Source organism: Aotus nancymaae, unplaced genomic scaffold (genome assembly GCF_030222135.1).
Source record: "Aotus nancymaae isolate 86718 unplaced genomic scaffold, 86718_ANA_hifiasm-v0.15.2.pri h1tg000049l, whole genome shotgun sequence".
In the NCBI taxonomy this organism is placed as follows: Eukaryota; Metazoa; Chordata; class Mammalia; order Primates; family Aotidae; genus Aotus; species Aotus nancymaae.
The window spans coordinates 19,776,451-19,791,440 of NW_026988463.1; the positions used below are offsets into that span (position 1 = coordinate 19,776,451).

At 42.9% G+C, this 14,990-nt stretch overlaps 1 protein-coding gene across 1 annotated transcript in view; it reads right to left on the minus strand.

The window, feature by feature from the left end:
- Positions 1–14,990, minus strand: part of DNAH3 (dynein axonemal heavy chain 3) — a 207,638-nt gene that overhangs the window by 91,065 nt on the left and 101,583 nt on the right. The window contains 6 exon segments of the mRNA XM_064362754.1: positions 865–970; positions 2,203–2,303; positions 5,878–6,119; positions 9,092–9,203; positions 12,007–12,121; positions 13,036–13,314. Coding sequence (XP_064218824.1) covers positions 865–970; positions 2,203–2,303; positions 5,878–6,119; positions 9,092–9,203; positions 12,007–12,121; positions 13,036–13,314 — 955 coding nt within the window.

A 14,990-nucleotide genomic window follows, 5' to 3' on the forward strand; every position in this document is an offset into this window, starting at 1 on the left:
GATACCTGCCTAACCTGACTTTCCCACCTCTTTAGAGAAGAGAAGAGAGTGGTTGCTCAGAGTAGCTGCAATGAAAGCACTTCTTTTTCTTTCTTTCTTTCTTTCTTTTTTTTTTTTGAGATGGAGTTTTGCTCTTGTTGCCCAGGCTGGAGTGCAATCAATGGCACAATCTCAGCTCACTGCAACCTCTGCCTCCTGGGTTCAAATGAGTCTCTTGCCTTAGCCTCCCGAATAGCTGGGATTACAGGCGTGCACCACCATGCCTGGCTAATTTTGTATTTTTAGTTGAGACAGGGTTTCTCCATGTTGGTCAGGCTGGTCTCAAACCCCAACCTCAGGTGCTCCGCCTGCCTCGGCCTCCCAAAGTGCTGGGATTACAGGCGTGAGCCACTGCGCCCGGCCCAATGAAAGCCCTTCTAACTGGTTCCAGCTCCCTCAAGGTGGGAGGTGCAGAGTCCAGGTTACAGGGATGGGAATTGCCACCACAAAAAGAAACACATGGTCCATTTTTAGAGAATCTTCTAGAGACATTTCTGCTAGTGGGGCAATGAAGAAAGAGGTGACAATTCAGTTCCCATGAAGAACATTCCTCAGCACTGTGATTCTCCAGTGGGGAGCCAGGAAGTGATGGAGAAGGAGGAAGAGGAAGGAGAAATTGACTGCACCACCCCATGCCCACCATATGGAGAAGAAAGTTGGAAAAATGGCAGGCAGCCAGGAAACAAGATAACTGGGGACAACAAGAGAATTCCCCGCCCCTTCTTGCCTCCTGGGACTATGACGGTGAAGATGTACCTAGAAGACCCTCGAGATGAAAAGCAGGGAGACAGGAGGAGGGGAAGGAGACGGGTCTGAGGGTCTCACCAATTCCTTGTGCTCCTCAGTGAGACTGGAGGGCAGGGTGTCCATGTAGGAATCCTTCAGGGGTTTCCAGCCCAGCTGATGGGGTTCCATGTAGATCATCCCACACCTGGGAAGCACAGAGGACAGTCTAAGTGCTCGCTAGTTTGTTAGTTTGTCACCAATACAGGTTAACATTTATTGAGCATCTACTGCATGCCAGGTACCGTGCTAGGCATTAATGGATCTTGACAATAACCTTTATGTAACCACATGGCCTCCCTTATCCTAGTACCCTGGGTTTACCCACCTTGAATCTTGTGTTCATCTGCCCCTTGATTTCTTTCCTTCTTATGCAGTTTTATAGCATTTCTATATGTTCCTAAAATGTTTATTTGTTTGGAGACAGTGTCTCGCTGTGCTGCCCAGGCTGGAGTACAGTGGTGCCATCTTGGCTCACTGCAACCTCCACCTCCCAGGTTCAAGCAATTCTCCTGCCTCAGCCTCCCAAGTAGTTGGGATTACAGGAACCCACCACTACGCCTGGCTAATTTTTTTTTTTTCCCAGTAGAGAGGGGGTTTCACCACGTTAGACCAGGCTGGTCTCCAACTCCTGACCTCAGATGATCCACCTGCCTCAACCTCCCAAAGTGCTGGGATTACAGGTATGAGTCATCATGCCGGGCCACCAGTTCACTCTCATTAGTAGCCATTTGGGCTGTTTCCAAGTGTTTGTTACTGTGGGTTGTGCCGCTATATTTTTTGTACAGATCTATTGCACGTGGCAAAAGTTCCTCTTGGCTCTATACTTAGAAGAATGTCTGGCTCTTAAGGAGATTCAACTTTAGGGGATGATGTCAAACTGTTTCCAAAGTGCTTGCGGGGTTTTAGACTCCCACCAACAGCATAGATTGAGGGCTGATTTTATGACAAATCTAAATGAATGAGAAATAATATAATCCTAAGAAAATTAACACAGGAACAGAAAACCAAATCCCATATGATCTCACTTATAAGTGGGAGCTAAACATTGAGTACACATGGACACAAAGAAGGGAACGATAGATACAGAAACCTATTGGAGGGTGGAGGGTGGAGGAAGATGAGGATAGAAAAACTACCCGATTACCTGGGTAACAAAAAAATCTGTACCCCAAACCCCCATGACATGCAATTTACTCATGTAACAAAGCTGCACATATACCCCCTGGAACCTAAAATAAAAATTGGAAAGAAAAAATAATAATAATATAGTTGATCCATGAAGGCTTCATCACATTTGTGGAATTTGAGAGCTTTCTCTTCTGCTTAGGGTGAATGGAGCCACATTGTCCCTCAGGGTGCCAGTGAGGGCTGCCTGACCTGCTCACAGTGGCTGGAGAGGCTTGTTCGAGATCGGCTGGCTCGAAGATCAGGCTCATCTTGGAGTTCATCTGGATAATTTCTCCGCTCATGAGACACAGCTAAAAGTACAAAGCAGAGGGTAACGGACAGGGAAGGGCTTAAATTCCATCTGCAAGTAAAAGGTCCCAGTACAGACAAAGCTGCTTTGAATTCATTCCAGAAATATTTCTTGAGCACTTACTATGTCCCAGGCACTGTTCTAGGTGCATAAAATAAAACAGACAAAATGTCCTGTCTCTCGGGGTTTACATTCTCCTTGGAGAAGACAGACAACAAGCAAAATATACACTGTAGTGTTTAAAATGGTGAAAAGTGCTCTGAAGAAAAACTAAGTAAAAGAGGGGGTTGGAGAACCCTCAGTCACGGTCAAGTGAGCTGCAATTTTAAAAGGAAGGCCAGGAAATCACTGACCTCAGATGCAATCTCAGATGAAGACTTGAGAAGTTATCAGACCTCGCCAAGTTCTCTGGTCCCTTTCTCAATATTTAACATAGAACTTAACTGCACAGCCACATCCTGTTTTCATCTGCTTAAGCCTCTCACAAAAGACCTGTATTTGAACACCCGCATGGACTAATCCATAGCAGGAAAGACAAAAGCCTTTCTTTAAATCCTTTTTACTTTTTATTTGTTTTTGAGACAGGGTATCACCCTGTCACCCAGACTGAAGTACAATGACACAATCACAGCTCACTCTATCCTCGAATTTCAGGGCTTAAGAGATCCTCCCACCTCAGCCTCCTCAGTAGCTGGGATTACAGGTATGTACCTCTACACCTAGCTAGTTTTTTAATTTTTGTTTGTAGATTAAATCAATGTTTTCATAATAATTTAAAATTTTTTTTTTTTTTTTTGTAGAGACAGGATCGCACAATGTTGCCCAGGCTGATCGCAAATTCCTGGGCTCAAGTAATCCTCCTGTCTCTGCCTCCCAAAGTGCTGGGATCACAGGCATGAACCACCATGCCTGGCCCATAAATTTTTTTTAGAAAGGAATAAAAGAACCCAGACACAGTGGCTTGGCTCACACCTGTGATCCCAGCACAGCACTTTGTGAGGCCAAGAAAGGCAGATTACTTGAGGTCAGGAATTTGAGTCCAGCCTGGCCATCATGGTGAAACCCCAACTCTATTAAAAATACAAAAAAAAAAAAAAAAAAGCCAGGCATGTTGGCACACATCTGTAATCCCAGCTACTGGGAAGGCTGAGGCAGGAGAATCGCTTGAACCCAGGAGGCAGAGGTTGCAGTGAGTTGAGATCACACCACTGCACTCTAGCCTGGACAACAGAGGGAGACTCTGTCTCAAAAGAAAAAGAAAAAGGAAAATCATCAGAATTCCTAGTGTGCAGCAGGTAAAATTCTGTAGGAAGTAGTGCAATTACACAGGAAAGCCTTGGAATATACATTACGTCAATGGCCTTGCTTCCCACTCACGAAAATGGATTCCAGTGAGATGTTTAAGTCATAAGAAAAGGCCTGAGGCCCTAGTCTCCCAGGGAAGAAGAGGAAATATCACTGAATCATTCTGCTTATTCTAATTTGTGATTAAAAACTTCCCTATACCTTACTTGGCCTACATCAAACACAACTTGAAACAGATCACTGCCTGCATCCTCAGGAAGATCACAGCCGTTATAAGACTGACACCACCAACCACGTCATCTCTGAATATCAAGAAAAATAAAACAGACCCACACCTGTGACTGTAGTTTCATTTATACCCAGAGCAGAGGAGAACCATTAGGAAATTCACTGATTATAACTCTCTTGACACTTCTCATGTCAAGACCAACCGATACATCTGTACAATTAGTTTATATAATACAGTCCATATCATGTAATAAAACATTTCCATTTTTGGATGTTATATAATCAAAATTATGCACATGCTATAATTAGTGGATGTGTATAATTTGGATAATTAGGCCTTTCGTTGTTGAGCATGACTCACTCTTAGTCTTGTGACATTTAAACACAGTTAGAAAATATATTTTGATTTGATAATGATGTATATCCAGTGAAGGAACTCTTCCTTGAAATGATGATAAATTTTATTTTAAACAGTTATATAGCACTTGCTATATGACAGGCACTATCGGAAGAGTTGTATAAATAGTAACTTCTCTAGTCTTCCTAAAAGTATAAAGTAGACACTATTGTCTCTACTTTACAGATGATGAAATTGAGGCATCAAGAGACAAAATAGCTTGTCTGAGGTTACGTAGCTGGAAAGTGGCAAGGCCAGGATTTGAACCCAGGCTGTCTGGCTCCAGAGCCCAAGATCTTTTAGCCACCATACGTACTGTGGCACTATACTTACCGTGGTACCACTCTCCTTATTTTTCCAAAGATGGGTGGTATTTTTTCAAAGGTTGCTATATTTTCCAAAGGTGCCGGCATCAGTTTGGACTCCTGACTCTACCATTGAGCTATGCTGTATTGGGCAAGTTATATAAATTCCATTCCATATGCCCCCCACCTTTTTTATTTGAGACAGGGCCTTTCTCTGTTGCTCAGGTTGGAGCACAGTGGCACAATCAAGGCTCATAGTAGCCTTGACTTCCAGACTCAAGTGATCCTCCCACCTTAGCCTCCTGAGTAGCCAGGACTACAGGCACTCACCATCATGCCCAGTTAATTAAAAAAAATTTTTTTTGATAGAAATGGGCTCTCACTATGTTGCTCAGACTGGTCTTGAACTCCTGGCCTCAAGGAATCCTCCTGTCTCAGCCTCCCAAAGTGTTGGGATTACAGGTATGAGCCTACAGGGCCCAGCCCATGTGCGTTTTTGCAATGTGACCTGTCTACCTCCATCAAGAGTGAAGTCTGTTTTTCCACTTCCTGGTCAGGACTTGTGATGTCCTTGATCAACAGAATGCAGAGAAAGTGATGCTGTATAAGTTCCAAGCACAGCCCTTAATGTCTTGGAAGCTTCTACTTCCTGACTCTTAGAAATCACCTACCACATAAGAAGTACCACTACTAAGACACTACCAAGTGAGAAGCCCAAGCCATGTGAAGTGGACTGGAAGAGGAGTTATTATTTTTAGAAAGACAGAAAAAGAGGGAGAAAGAGGGGCCGAAATTGTGCCACCAGGCATTGAGTGAAGACGCCATCTTGAATGTGGATTTTCAAAAGAATTAGAGACCAATTGGCCAGCTGAGCCCTTTCAAAATTCCCAGCCCACAAAATGAAGAAAAGAAACAGTTGTTTTAAGCCATTAAGTATTAGGATGGTTTGTTATATAGCAATAAGTAACCAAAACATATCCCACAGGTACTATGTATGTGCAATCTCATTTAATTATCAACAACCTCATTTTATTACTACCTTTCTACAAATATGAAAACTGAGATTCAGAGAAGTTATGCAACTTGCCCAGTATAACACAGCAGAGCTAGGAGGCCAGCACCAAGGCTCACTTATTCAACATTGTCTCTAAACATGCTTAGCTTACCAACTGCAGGTACAAACAGAGCATCACTCATGAATTGATTACTATTATTCTCCTGAGGGCATTTATTCTTAGTGCAATAAATGTATATCTCCATATAGTTTTGATTAATTGCTTACTTCAATATAAGAGTTTATGTTCCACTCATGGAAAAGTGATGTCAGGCTCAGTACTTACCTTTTTATTGTCATCCAGAACAGTGTTCATGTTTTCAATCCAAACAGCATCCACTGGCCCATCAAATATAATCCACTTGCGCTCATCAGAGGGTGAGGACGCTTGCTCCCGGAAAGCATTGGCAAGGACACTATCTGTTCACTCGTGGCTCACTTGATCAAAGCATCCATACAGCTGCCCCATCGTGATAGCTTTGGGATTGATGATCTTGTACTCCACTGCAAACTCCTCCATCTGATTGGCTGGGCAAGAAGGTTCAACACCAGTTATAAAGGCCCTGGTGAGACCAGAACTTTAAACAAGCGATGATGTCATCTCGACAATCAATCAACTTTTATAAATATGCTATATGGGGAAAGTCCTTCTTATAAAACATGTGTTCAGTTTTTATAAAGATTGGGATCTGGGGCTAGGAGCAGTAGTAGCTCACACCCATAATCCCAAAACTCAGGGAGGCCAAGATGGGAGGATCACTTAAGCCTGGAAAATGGAGGCTTCAGTGAGCTATGATTGCGCCACTGCACTCCAGTCTGGGCAACAGAATGAGACCCTGTCTCAAAAAAGACTGGGATATCTGGCTAGGCAACTTACATTATTTGGTTATTATAGCCTCTAGTTTCTCACCATACTTTCTTCCAATTCTCATTTCAAACAGAGCAAATGTGCCAGTCAGATCCAGGACTACTTGCCAGGTGCAGTGGCTCATGCCTCTAATCGCAGCACTTTGGGAGGCTGAGGCAGGTGGATCATTTGAGGCCAAGAATTTGGGACGAGCCAGGCCAATACAGTAAAACTAAAAATACAAAAATTAGCTGGGTGTGGTGGCGCATGCCTGTAATCCCAGCTACTCAGGAGCTGAAGCAGGAGGATCGCTTGAACCCAGGAGGTGGAGGTTGCAGTGAGCTGAGACCATGCCACTGTATTCCAGAGCCTGGGCGGCAGAGTGAGACTCTGTCTCAAAGAGAAAAAAAAGAAAAAAAATCCAGGACTACAGAAATCTGACTGCCCTCACAGAACTCAAGCAGGAAAGGAGAGTGATGCCATATTATCAGCCCTCTATGTACCTTCTTTCACAGCTACCCTAAGAATATTGGCTTTTCAAACTCGAGTAGGCTGAAGAAAGAAATTAAAAAAGAGGGGGGTGGGGGGGAAAAAAGAAATTAGAAAAGAACGGAACAGACCCTTGGCTTTGATGTGAGATGAGGAAACAGGAAACAGGTGACAGGTAAAAACATTCTGAAAAATGATGGTTACTTTTCTGTCTCTGAAGGGCTAGTTTGGCCCTGAAATCTTTCCTGACTGCTCAGTAAGCATCATTTGTTCCCAAGAAATATACACTACTGGAGTATTCAAACTCAACTGGACCATACAGGCTGATGGAAGGCACAACATATGTATTTAATAACAAAAAAATAATGACACAAAAAAATAACAAATCCTTCAAAGTAAGGGAAAGTTGAAGTGCTTGAGCCATGAACTAAATAAAGAACCACTTCTGGGCCAGGTGTGGTGTCTCATGCTCATAGTCTCGCACTTTTGGAGGCTGAGGCCGGAGGATTGCTTGAGCTCAGGAGTTAGAGACCAGCCTGCGCAGCATAGCAAAACCCCGTCTCTACAAAAAATACAAAACTTAGGCGGGCATGGTGGTGCATGCTTATTGTCCCAGCTACTCGGGAGCCTGGGATAGGAGGATCGCTTGAACCCAGGAGGCAGAGGTTGCAGTGAGCCGAGATCATGCCACTGCACTATCTCTAAAAAACATTAAAAAAAAAAAACAAAAAAAAAAAACTACTATGCAGAATCCTGAGGCAAACACAGTGGTAGCCTCCTTTTTTTTGTTTTCATTCAGTTTCTTAAGGTATATTAAAATGCCAAAAATATGTTATATTTTATTATATTCTATTATTTTATTTTGAGACTGGGTCTCACAGGGTCTCACTTACCCAGGCTGGAATTGCAGTGCAGTGCGCGATCATAACTCACTGCAGCCTCAAACTCCTGAGCTCAAGTGATCCACCTGCCTCGGCCTCTTGAAGTGCTGAATTACAGGCATCAGCCACCATACCTGGCCTCAAAGTTTTTACTTAAATTTGAAATGCCCAAATTAGTTATTATGGCTAAGATAATCCCCAAAACATAACCTCAAAAACCCACTCATCAAATGTTATTAGAAAAAAAATTTAAATAAAAAACTTGAAGCAATACATGCACAATAAGGAAATGCTTTTTTAAAACTACAGGTTTATGTTTTTAAAAACAAGACAAAACAAACACACACACACAAATAAAAAACACACAACTGTTTATCTGGAAATAACCATAGCTTCCATTTGTTGAGTAGGTACTGTGCTCAGTTATTTACCTGCATACTGTCACTTAATTCTCATAACAACCCCATTTTACAGCTGGGAAAACAGAGGGTAAGACAGGTTTAGTCATTTGCCCAAGTCTGAGTCTGATTCAAAAGTAGAGCTTCTAGGCCGGGCGCAGTGGCTCACGCCTGTAATCCCAGCACTTTGGGAGGGTGAGGCAGGCGGATCACGAGGTCAGGAGATCAAGACCGTCCTGGCCAACATGGTGAAACCCTGTTTTTACTAAAATACAAAAATTAACTGGGTGTGGTGGCACATGCCTGTAATCCCAGCTACTCAGGAGGCTGAGGCAGGAGAATCGCTTGAACCAGGGAGTCAGAAGTTGCAGTGAGCCGAGATCGAGCCACTGCATTCCAGCCTGGCAACAGAGCAAGACTCTGTCTCAAAAAACAAATAAAAAAAACCCCACCACAACAAAAGTAGGAGCTCCTATCCTTTACTTTAAAAAGGAAGGAAAGAAGAAAAGAAGGAAAAAGGGAAAAAAGTAAAAGGAAGAGAATGGGAAAAGAGAAGAATAGAAGAAAAGAAACAAAACCACACAATGATTTGTTTTTAGACCAATTTTAAGGCCAATGAAAAGAGTTTCTCTTTCATTAGGGGACCTTTGGAAAAACCACTGCTCAGCATTTGAGAAAATTCCTCCAGCCTTAATGATATGCACACGAAGTCCCTTGTTATTATAGAAGCGCCCTACCCCCACCCTTTATTTTCTGCTTGCAGACATCTGTGTGCCATGTTCTATTTCTAGCTCTGACGTCACAATCAGGGCCTGACAAGACTAGCAGCCTGGCATTATCTCCATGGAGCCAGCCAACTGAGTGGGGAGTTCTGTCCTCCCTGGCAGCCATATAAATCACCGAGAGCTGCAGCCAACACTTTGTAAGCAGAGGTCTTGCCGCCCATGGGGTCTCCAACAATCATAAAGCCATGTCTCACCAGCATCATTTCATAGATCTGGAAGGAGACATCATTCATAAATTAACCATTGCTACTCTCCCCCATTGTGAGTTAGTCAGAAGTCAATGAGGAATGAGGGGTCAGAAGAGGATTCTCACAGTCGCTTCTACCTCTGATGAACTACAGTTCTTTACATGGGTCTATTGTTTACATATCTTTCAGATGAATAAATATATATGTGTGTGTCTCAGATCATTTAAGGGATGGGAACTACCATTCACTCTGTACCTGTCTGTATGTGTTAAGGATCAACTGATAACCCAAATTATTTAATCTACTCCAATATCATTAACCGCCTTTTACAAATGGTAAGACTGAACCCAAGAGAGGTTAAATACTTGTCCAAGTTCATGAATGATGGAGCCAGAATTTGCAGACAGGGTTATTCAACTTTAATGCCTCTAATATTTTCATACGCCATTGCCATTTACTTTTAAAGAGACAAAATGGCAGTCATTTTAGCAAATTGTGTTTCTCCTGGAAACTTGCTTTCCTGAGATCTAACTGCTGGTCTGATATGACTGGAACTCTTCTCAGTAGGTGAACATGTATTTTCTGAGCCGGGCTCCATGCTCCATGCTGTAAAGCATAAATGGTCTTCCATGCAATATTTGCCCCCCACCCTTAAGAATCAACAGCTATGTGGAAGCCCATTTCTTAAAATTTTTTATCATTCTTTGTCTGTGACAAGTAGCCCATGATAGTTAAAATGCAAATGCTTTGGTCATTTGCATTTATGTGGATTTTATGGTTTAAAAAAATTTCTTCCTTTAGACTGTGACTCCCTCAGAGAAAGGGAACACAAGCAGCTTTTTATTTTGAAGATTAAGTTTTTATTATTTTTCACCTTGGAGATGAGCAATAAGAAGCATCTAAATGAAGGTAGTGACAATGGGAGTGGCAGAGAAAGGAACATATATCATTCAGCAAATATTTGTTGAGCATCTACTATGTGCCAGACACTGTTCTGGGTGCTGTAGACAGAGCAGAGAACCAAACAACAGAACCCCTAACTGTTAAGTAGGGTTGACGTTCAAGTAGGTTTGAAAGCCATTTCAGATTGAACAAAGATGGATGGAGTTGTCTGTGCATCAGAAATAACAGAGGAAGGCCGGGCTTGGTAGCTCACGCCTGTAATCCCAGCACTTTGGGAGGCAAAGATGGGTGGGTCATTTGAGGTCAGGAGTTTGAGACCAGCCTGGCCAACATAGTGAAACCCCATGTCTACTAAAAATACAAAAATTAGCCAGGCTTGGTGACACATGCCTGTAATCCCAGCTACTTGAGAGGCTGAGGCAGCAGAATCACTTGAGCCTAGGAGGTGGAGCTTGCAGTGAGCTGAGATCACGTCACTGCACTCCAGCCTGGGTAATGGAGGGAGACTCTGTCTCAAAAAAAAGCAAAAGAATAAGAGAGGAAGACATTAATTAATGATTCAATAGCCTCTCACCTTCCCCCTCACATTGAGACATCAATATGTAAAAGGGCAGGTAGCTCCAGCTACCTTGTTTTTGAAAATATTGCCTTGTTTTTGTAATTTGGCACTAAGCTATATGAAAGTTCATCTGTAGGTCTGCAAATGACTTTAAAATACATCAGAAAGTAAGATGGATGGATAGATGGATGAATGGACGGATGGATAAATAATAAAACAAATAGTATAAAATGTTAAGTGTAAAATCTAGGAGGTGAGTACGTGAGTATTCTCTGTACATTTCTTTTCATTTTTCTGCATGTTTAAAATTTTTTATAATAAAATATTGAAAATTAAAGCTCATGCCTAGTTAAAGAATAGTCCTGCAAAATCTCAATCATAAATTGGGGTTCAAAATCCGGTTAAATGAATTGTATCAAAAACTAGCTCACTTGATCATATAATAGGGAAAAAAAATGATTATTTTTACCACGAGGCAGTACGATCTCAGAATCTGAAGACCTGGGTCCTACCTTGAACCTCACTTGTAACTCACATTATGACTTTGGGAAATGATGATGCCAATGGTGCTGACGATGATGATGGAGATAGTTGATAATGATATAGTATCAGGTACTAGGTCCAGCACTTTACACACCTCTTCTCTCAAAATTATTCCATTTTACAGATGACTGAGGGTAAAAGAGGTAAACTAATTTGCCTAAAATCTCACAGCAAAAAATTGATGGGATTTGGGAGGCTGAGGTGAGTGGATCACCTGAGATCAGAAGTTTGAGACCAGCCTGGCCAACATGGTGAAACCCTGTCTTTACTAAAAATACAAAAATTAGCCAGGTGTGGTGGCAGGTGCCTGTAATCCCAGCTACCCAGGAGGCTAAGGCAGGAGAATCACTGGAACCTGGGAGGCAGAGGCTGCAGTGAGCCTAGATCGTGCCACTGCACTCCAGTCTGGGTGACAAAGCAAGACTCTGTCTCGAAAAATTAAAAAAAAAAAAAATTGATGGGACTGAGTTTTTTGGTTTTGTTTTCCCTCCCTCCCTCCCTTCCTCCCTCCTTCCCTCCCTCCTTCCCTTCCTTCCTTCCCTTTCCTTTCTTTCTTTCGAGTCGGGGTCTCACTCTATCACCCAGGGTAGAATGCAGTGGCGTGATCATAGTGGTGCAGCCTCCAACTCCTGGGCTCAAGCGATCCTCCCACCTCAGCCTCCCAAGTAGCTGGGGCTACAGGCATGGACCATTATGCCCAGCTAACATTTTACCTACATTTCTACACGGGCACCTCTGATTGCTGTCAGTTCAATCCCAATCTTCTACAAGTCTTTACTGTTTGCTGGAGTCAGACACATTTATATGGGTTAAGAAACCAACCTGGATAATTTTTCCTATAAACCAAGGTACTGGCTGGAGTTTCATCTTTTTGATGTTATCATTCAGCACTTTGAGAAAAACTTCATAGTCTGGCTTTGGAAGAACAACCTTTTCCCTGTTTTAAAGAATTTAAAAGAAAGTGAAAAGGATAAGTATCAGATATGTGATCTCAACATTTTCCTAAAATGAGATGTAGCAACAACAGAGATCTTTGAAAAATTCCAGACCTCATTTTTCTTGCACCAAAACTTGTCTAAAATTACAAATGTCAACACTATTTATAAAACATAATTTCTGGCTGGGCGCAGTGGCTCATGCCTGTAATCCCAGCACTTTGGGTGACCGAGGCAGGTGGATCACCTGAGTTCAGGAGTTCGAGACCAGCCTGGACAACATGGTGAAACCCCGTCTCTACTAAAAATATAAAACTTAGCTGGGCAGCTGGGCGTCATGGTATGTGCCTGTAATCCCAGCTACTTGGGGGGCTGAGGCAGGAGAATCACTTGAACCCAGGAGGCGGAGGTTGCAATGAGACAAGATCATGCCACTGCACTCCAGCTTGGGCAACAGAACGAAACTCTGTCTCAAAAAAACCCCAAAAAACAAAAAACAACCAAGCAACCAACCAACCAAACAAACCCATAATTTTCCCCCCAGTTAATTTTAAAAGTCAGCAAATATTTAATGAGTCTGGATTATTTTCCAGTCATTGTACTAGGAATGAACAAGATAGTCATGACTTCTGTCTTTATGAAGCTCAGAGCCTGGCAAGTAAGATTAAATTAATTACATAAGGAAACTAATTAGATTGGATAAAAACATTTATGTATACCCAACAGCAAATATTATCCTATCAGTGAAACTATTTTTATTAAAAATCAGGCAGAGATGTTTGCTATCTCTCACTCTTATTATTTAACATTTGCAGGGTGGGTATCAGGTGCAGAGATGCTGGCCAAAGAAGGGAGGGTGTCAGGAGATGGAAGAGGACATGGAGAAGTCACCAAAGACAACATTTCATCTTCCAACATTGAGCCTTGGTCCTTGGCCAACGTTCCAAACCACTTACATACCTGAAACAGAGGGACATCTTGCGCTAAGAACTTAGCCAGGTTTACATCAAGCAATGCCCGGAGCAGCAGGACACTTTCATTCTCCTCTGGATACTTGAGCTTCAGGTTTCCTGCAGCAGTAAGCACAGACTTGACAGCACGCATGCCGTAGTCATAGTGATGCTGAGAGGACAGTTGCTCCGAGGACAGTTGCTCCGAGCACAGGCGGTAGGTTGCGACGATCTTCTGGGCGAGACTGGGAGGGCAAAGACATGTATGCGGACATCCAGAGAGGACCACATCCTGCCCAGCAGACATTTCCAATATCCTTATCTCTTGCCCTGTCAGAAACCAGGCTTGCCCATGGACTTGATGGAGAAATCCTATCATTTAAGGGTCTTTTAATTGAGTTACGATAATGAGCTATGGAAGCATGAAAAAAAGCAAGTGCACATATATGTATAACATGTATGGTATATGAAATCATGTGTTTTTGGCCAGGTGCAGTGGCTCATGCCTGTGATCCCAGCACTTTGGGAGGCTGAGGCAGAAGGATTGCTTGAGGCCAAGAGTTTAAGACCAGCCTGGGCAACATAGCAAGGCTCTGTCTCTACAGAAAAATTTTAAAATAGGCTGGGCATGGTAGCATGGCACCTGTCATCCCAGCTACTCAGAAGGCTAAGGGTGGGAGGACCACTTGAGCCCAGGAGTTCAAGGCTGCAGTGAGCTGTGATTGCACACTACACTCCAGCCTGAGTGATAGAGTGAGACTCTGTCTCTAAAAAATTAAAATTAAAATTAAATTAAAATAAAAGAAATTGTATGGTGAGACTGGTGTGGAACTCCTGACCTCAAGTGATCCACCTGCCTCGGCCTCTCAAAGTGCTGGGATTATAGGTGTGAGCCACCATGCCCAAAAGAAATGGTATGTTTTATACCTCTGTGTCTATATATATGAATGTATGCATACACATATACACACGCACAAGCTAGGGAAGAATACATCAAACTATTGGTAGTATTAATCCCTGAAGACTGGAACTATGGGTTACTGAGGGGGAACTCACTTTTTCACTTCTGTCACAGTTTAATTTTTGCAATGTCCATTTTACTTTTTAAATTTAAGAAGCCAGCGGGGCACGGTGGCACAAGCCTGTAATCCCAGCACTTTGGGAGACTGAGGTGGGCGGATCACCTGAGGTCAGGAGTTCAAGACCAGCCTGCCCAACATGGCGAAACCCCTGTCTCTACTAAAAATACAAAAAATTAGCAGGTGTGATTGCGGGTGCCTGTAATCCCAGCTACTCGGAAGGCTGAGGCAGGAGAATCGCTTGAACCAGGGAGGCAGAGGTTGCAGTGAGCCAAGATTGCACCACTGCACTCCAGCCTGGGTGGCAAGAGTGAAACTCTGTCTAAAAAAAAAAAAATTAAGAAGCCCAGTACAAAATGTAATATACTCAGCCCACAACACATGAATGCTCATGCGCACTGTATACTTATGTGCATACTTACTGCAGTGCACATAGTGTGCATGTTTTGTGTGCTGAGTATATTAATTTGAATTGAGTTTCTTATTCTTCCTGGACACACAGGTGGACCACATTTCCCAGCCTGCCATGCAGTCAGGGGAGGCCACATGCTTCTGAGTTCCAGCCAGTGCAATGTGAGTGACAGTGACTGACATATGACACTTGCAGGGCAGATCCACGAAAACCTCCTCCCTGAGAGCCTCTGTGCCATTCATGGGTTGTAGCCATGAACTATAAGTAACCTGGGTAACCATGGTAACTATAAGTAACCATGAGCTATGAGCTATAAGCAACCAGCTCTTGGGAGAGAAGTGCACTTGATCACAAACACTCACTTTGGATTTTGCAGTGAGATTGGCTGCATTCAGTGTGGTATGGACGTAGACTCGTTTTGGATTTTCAG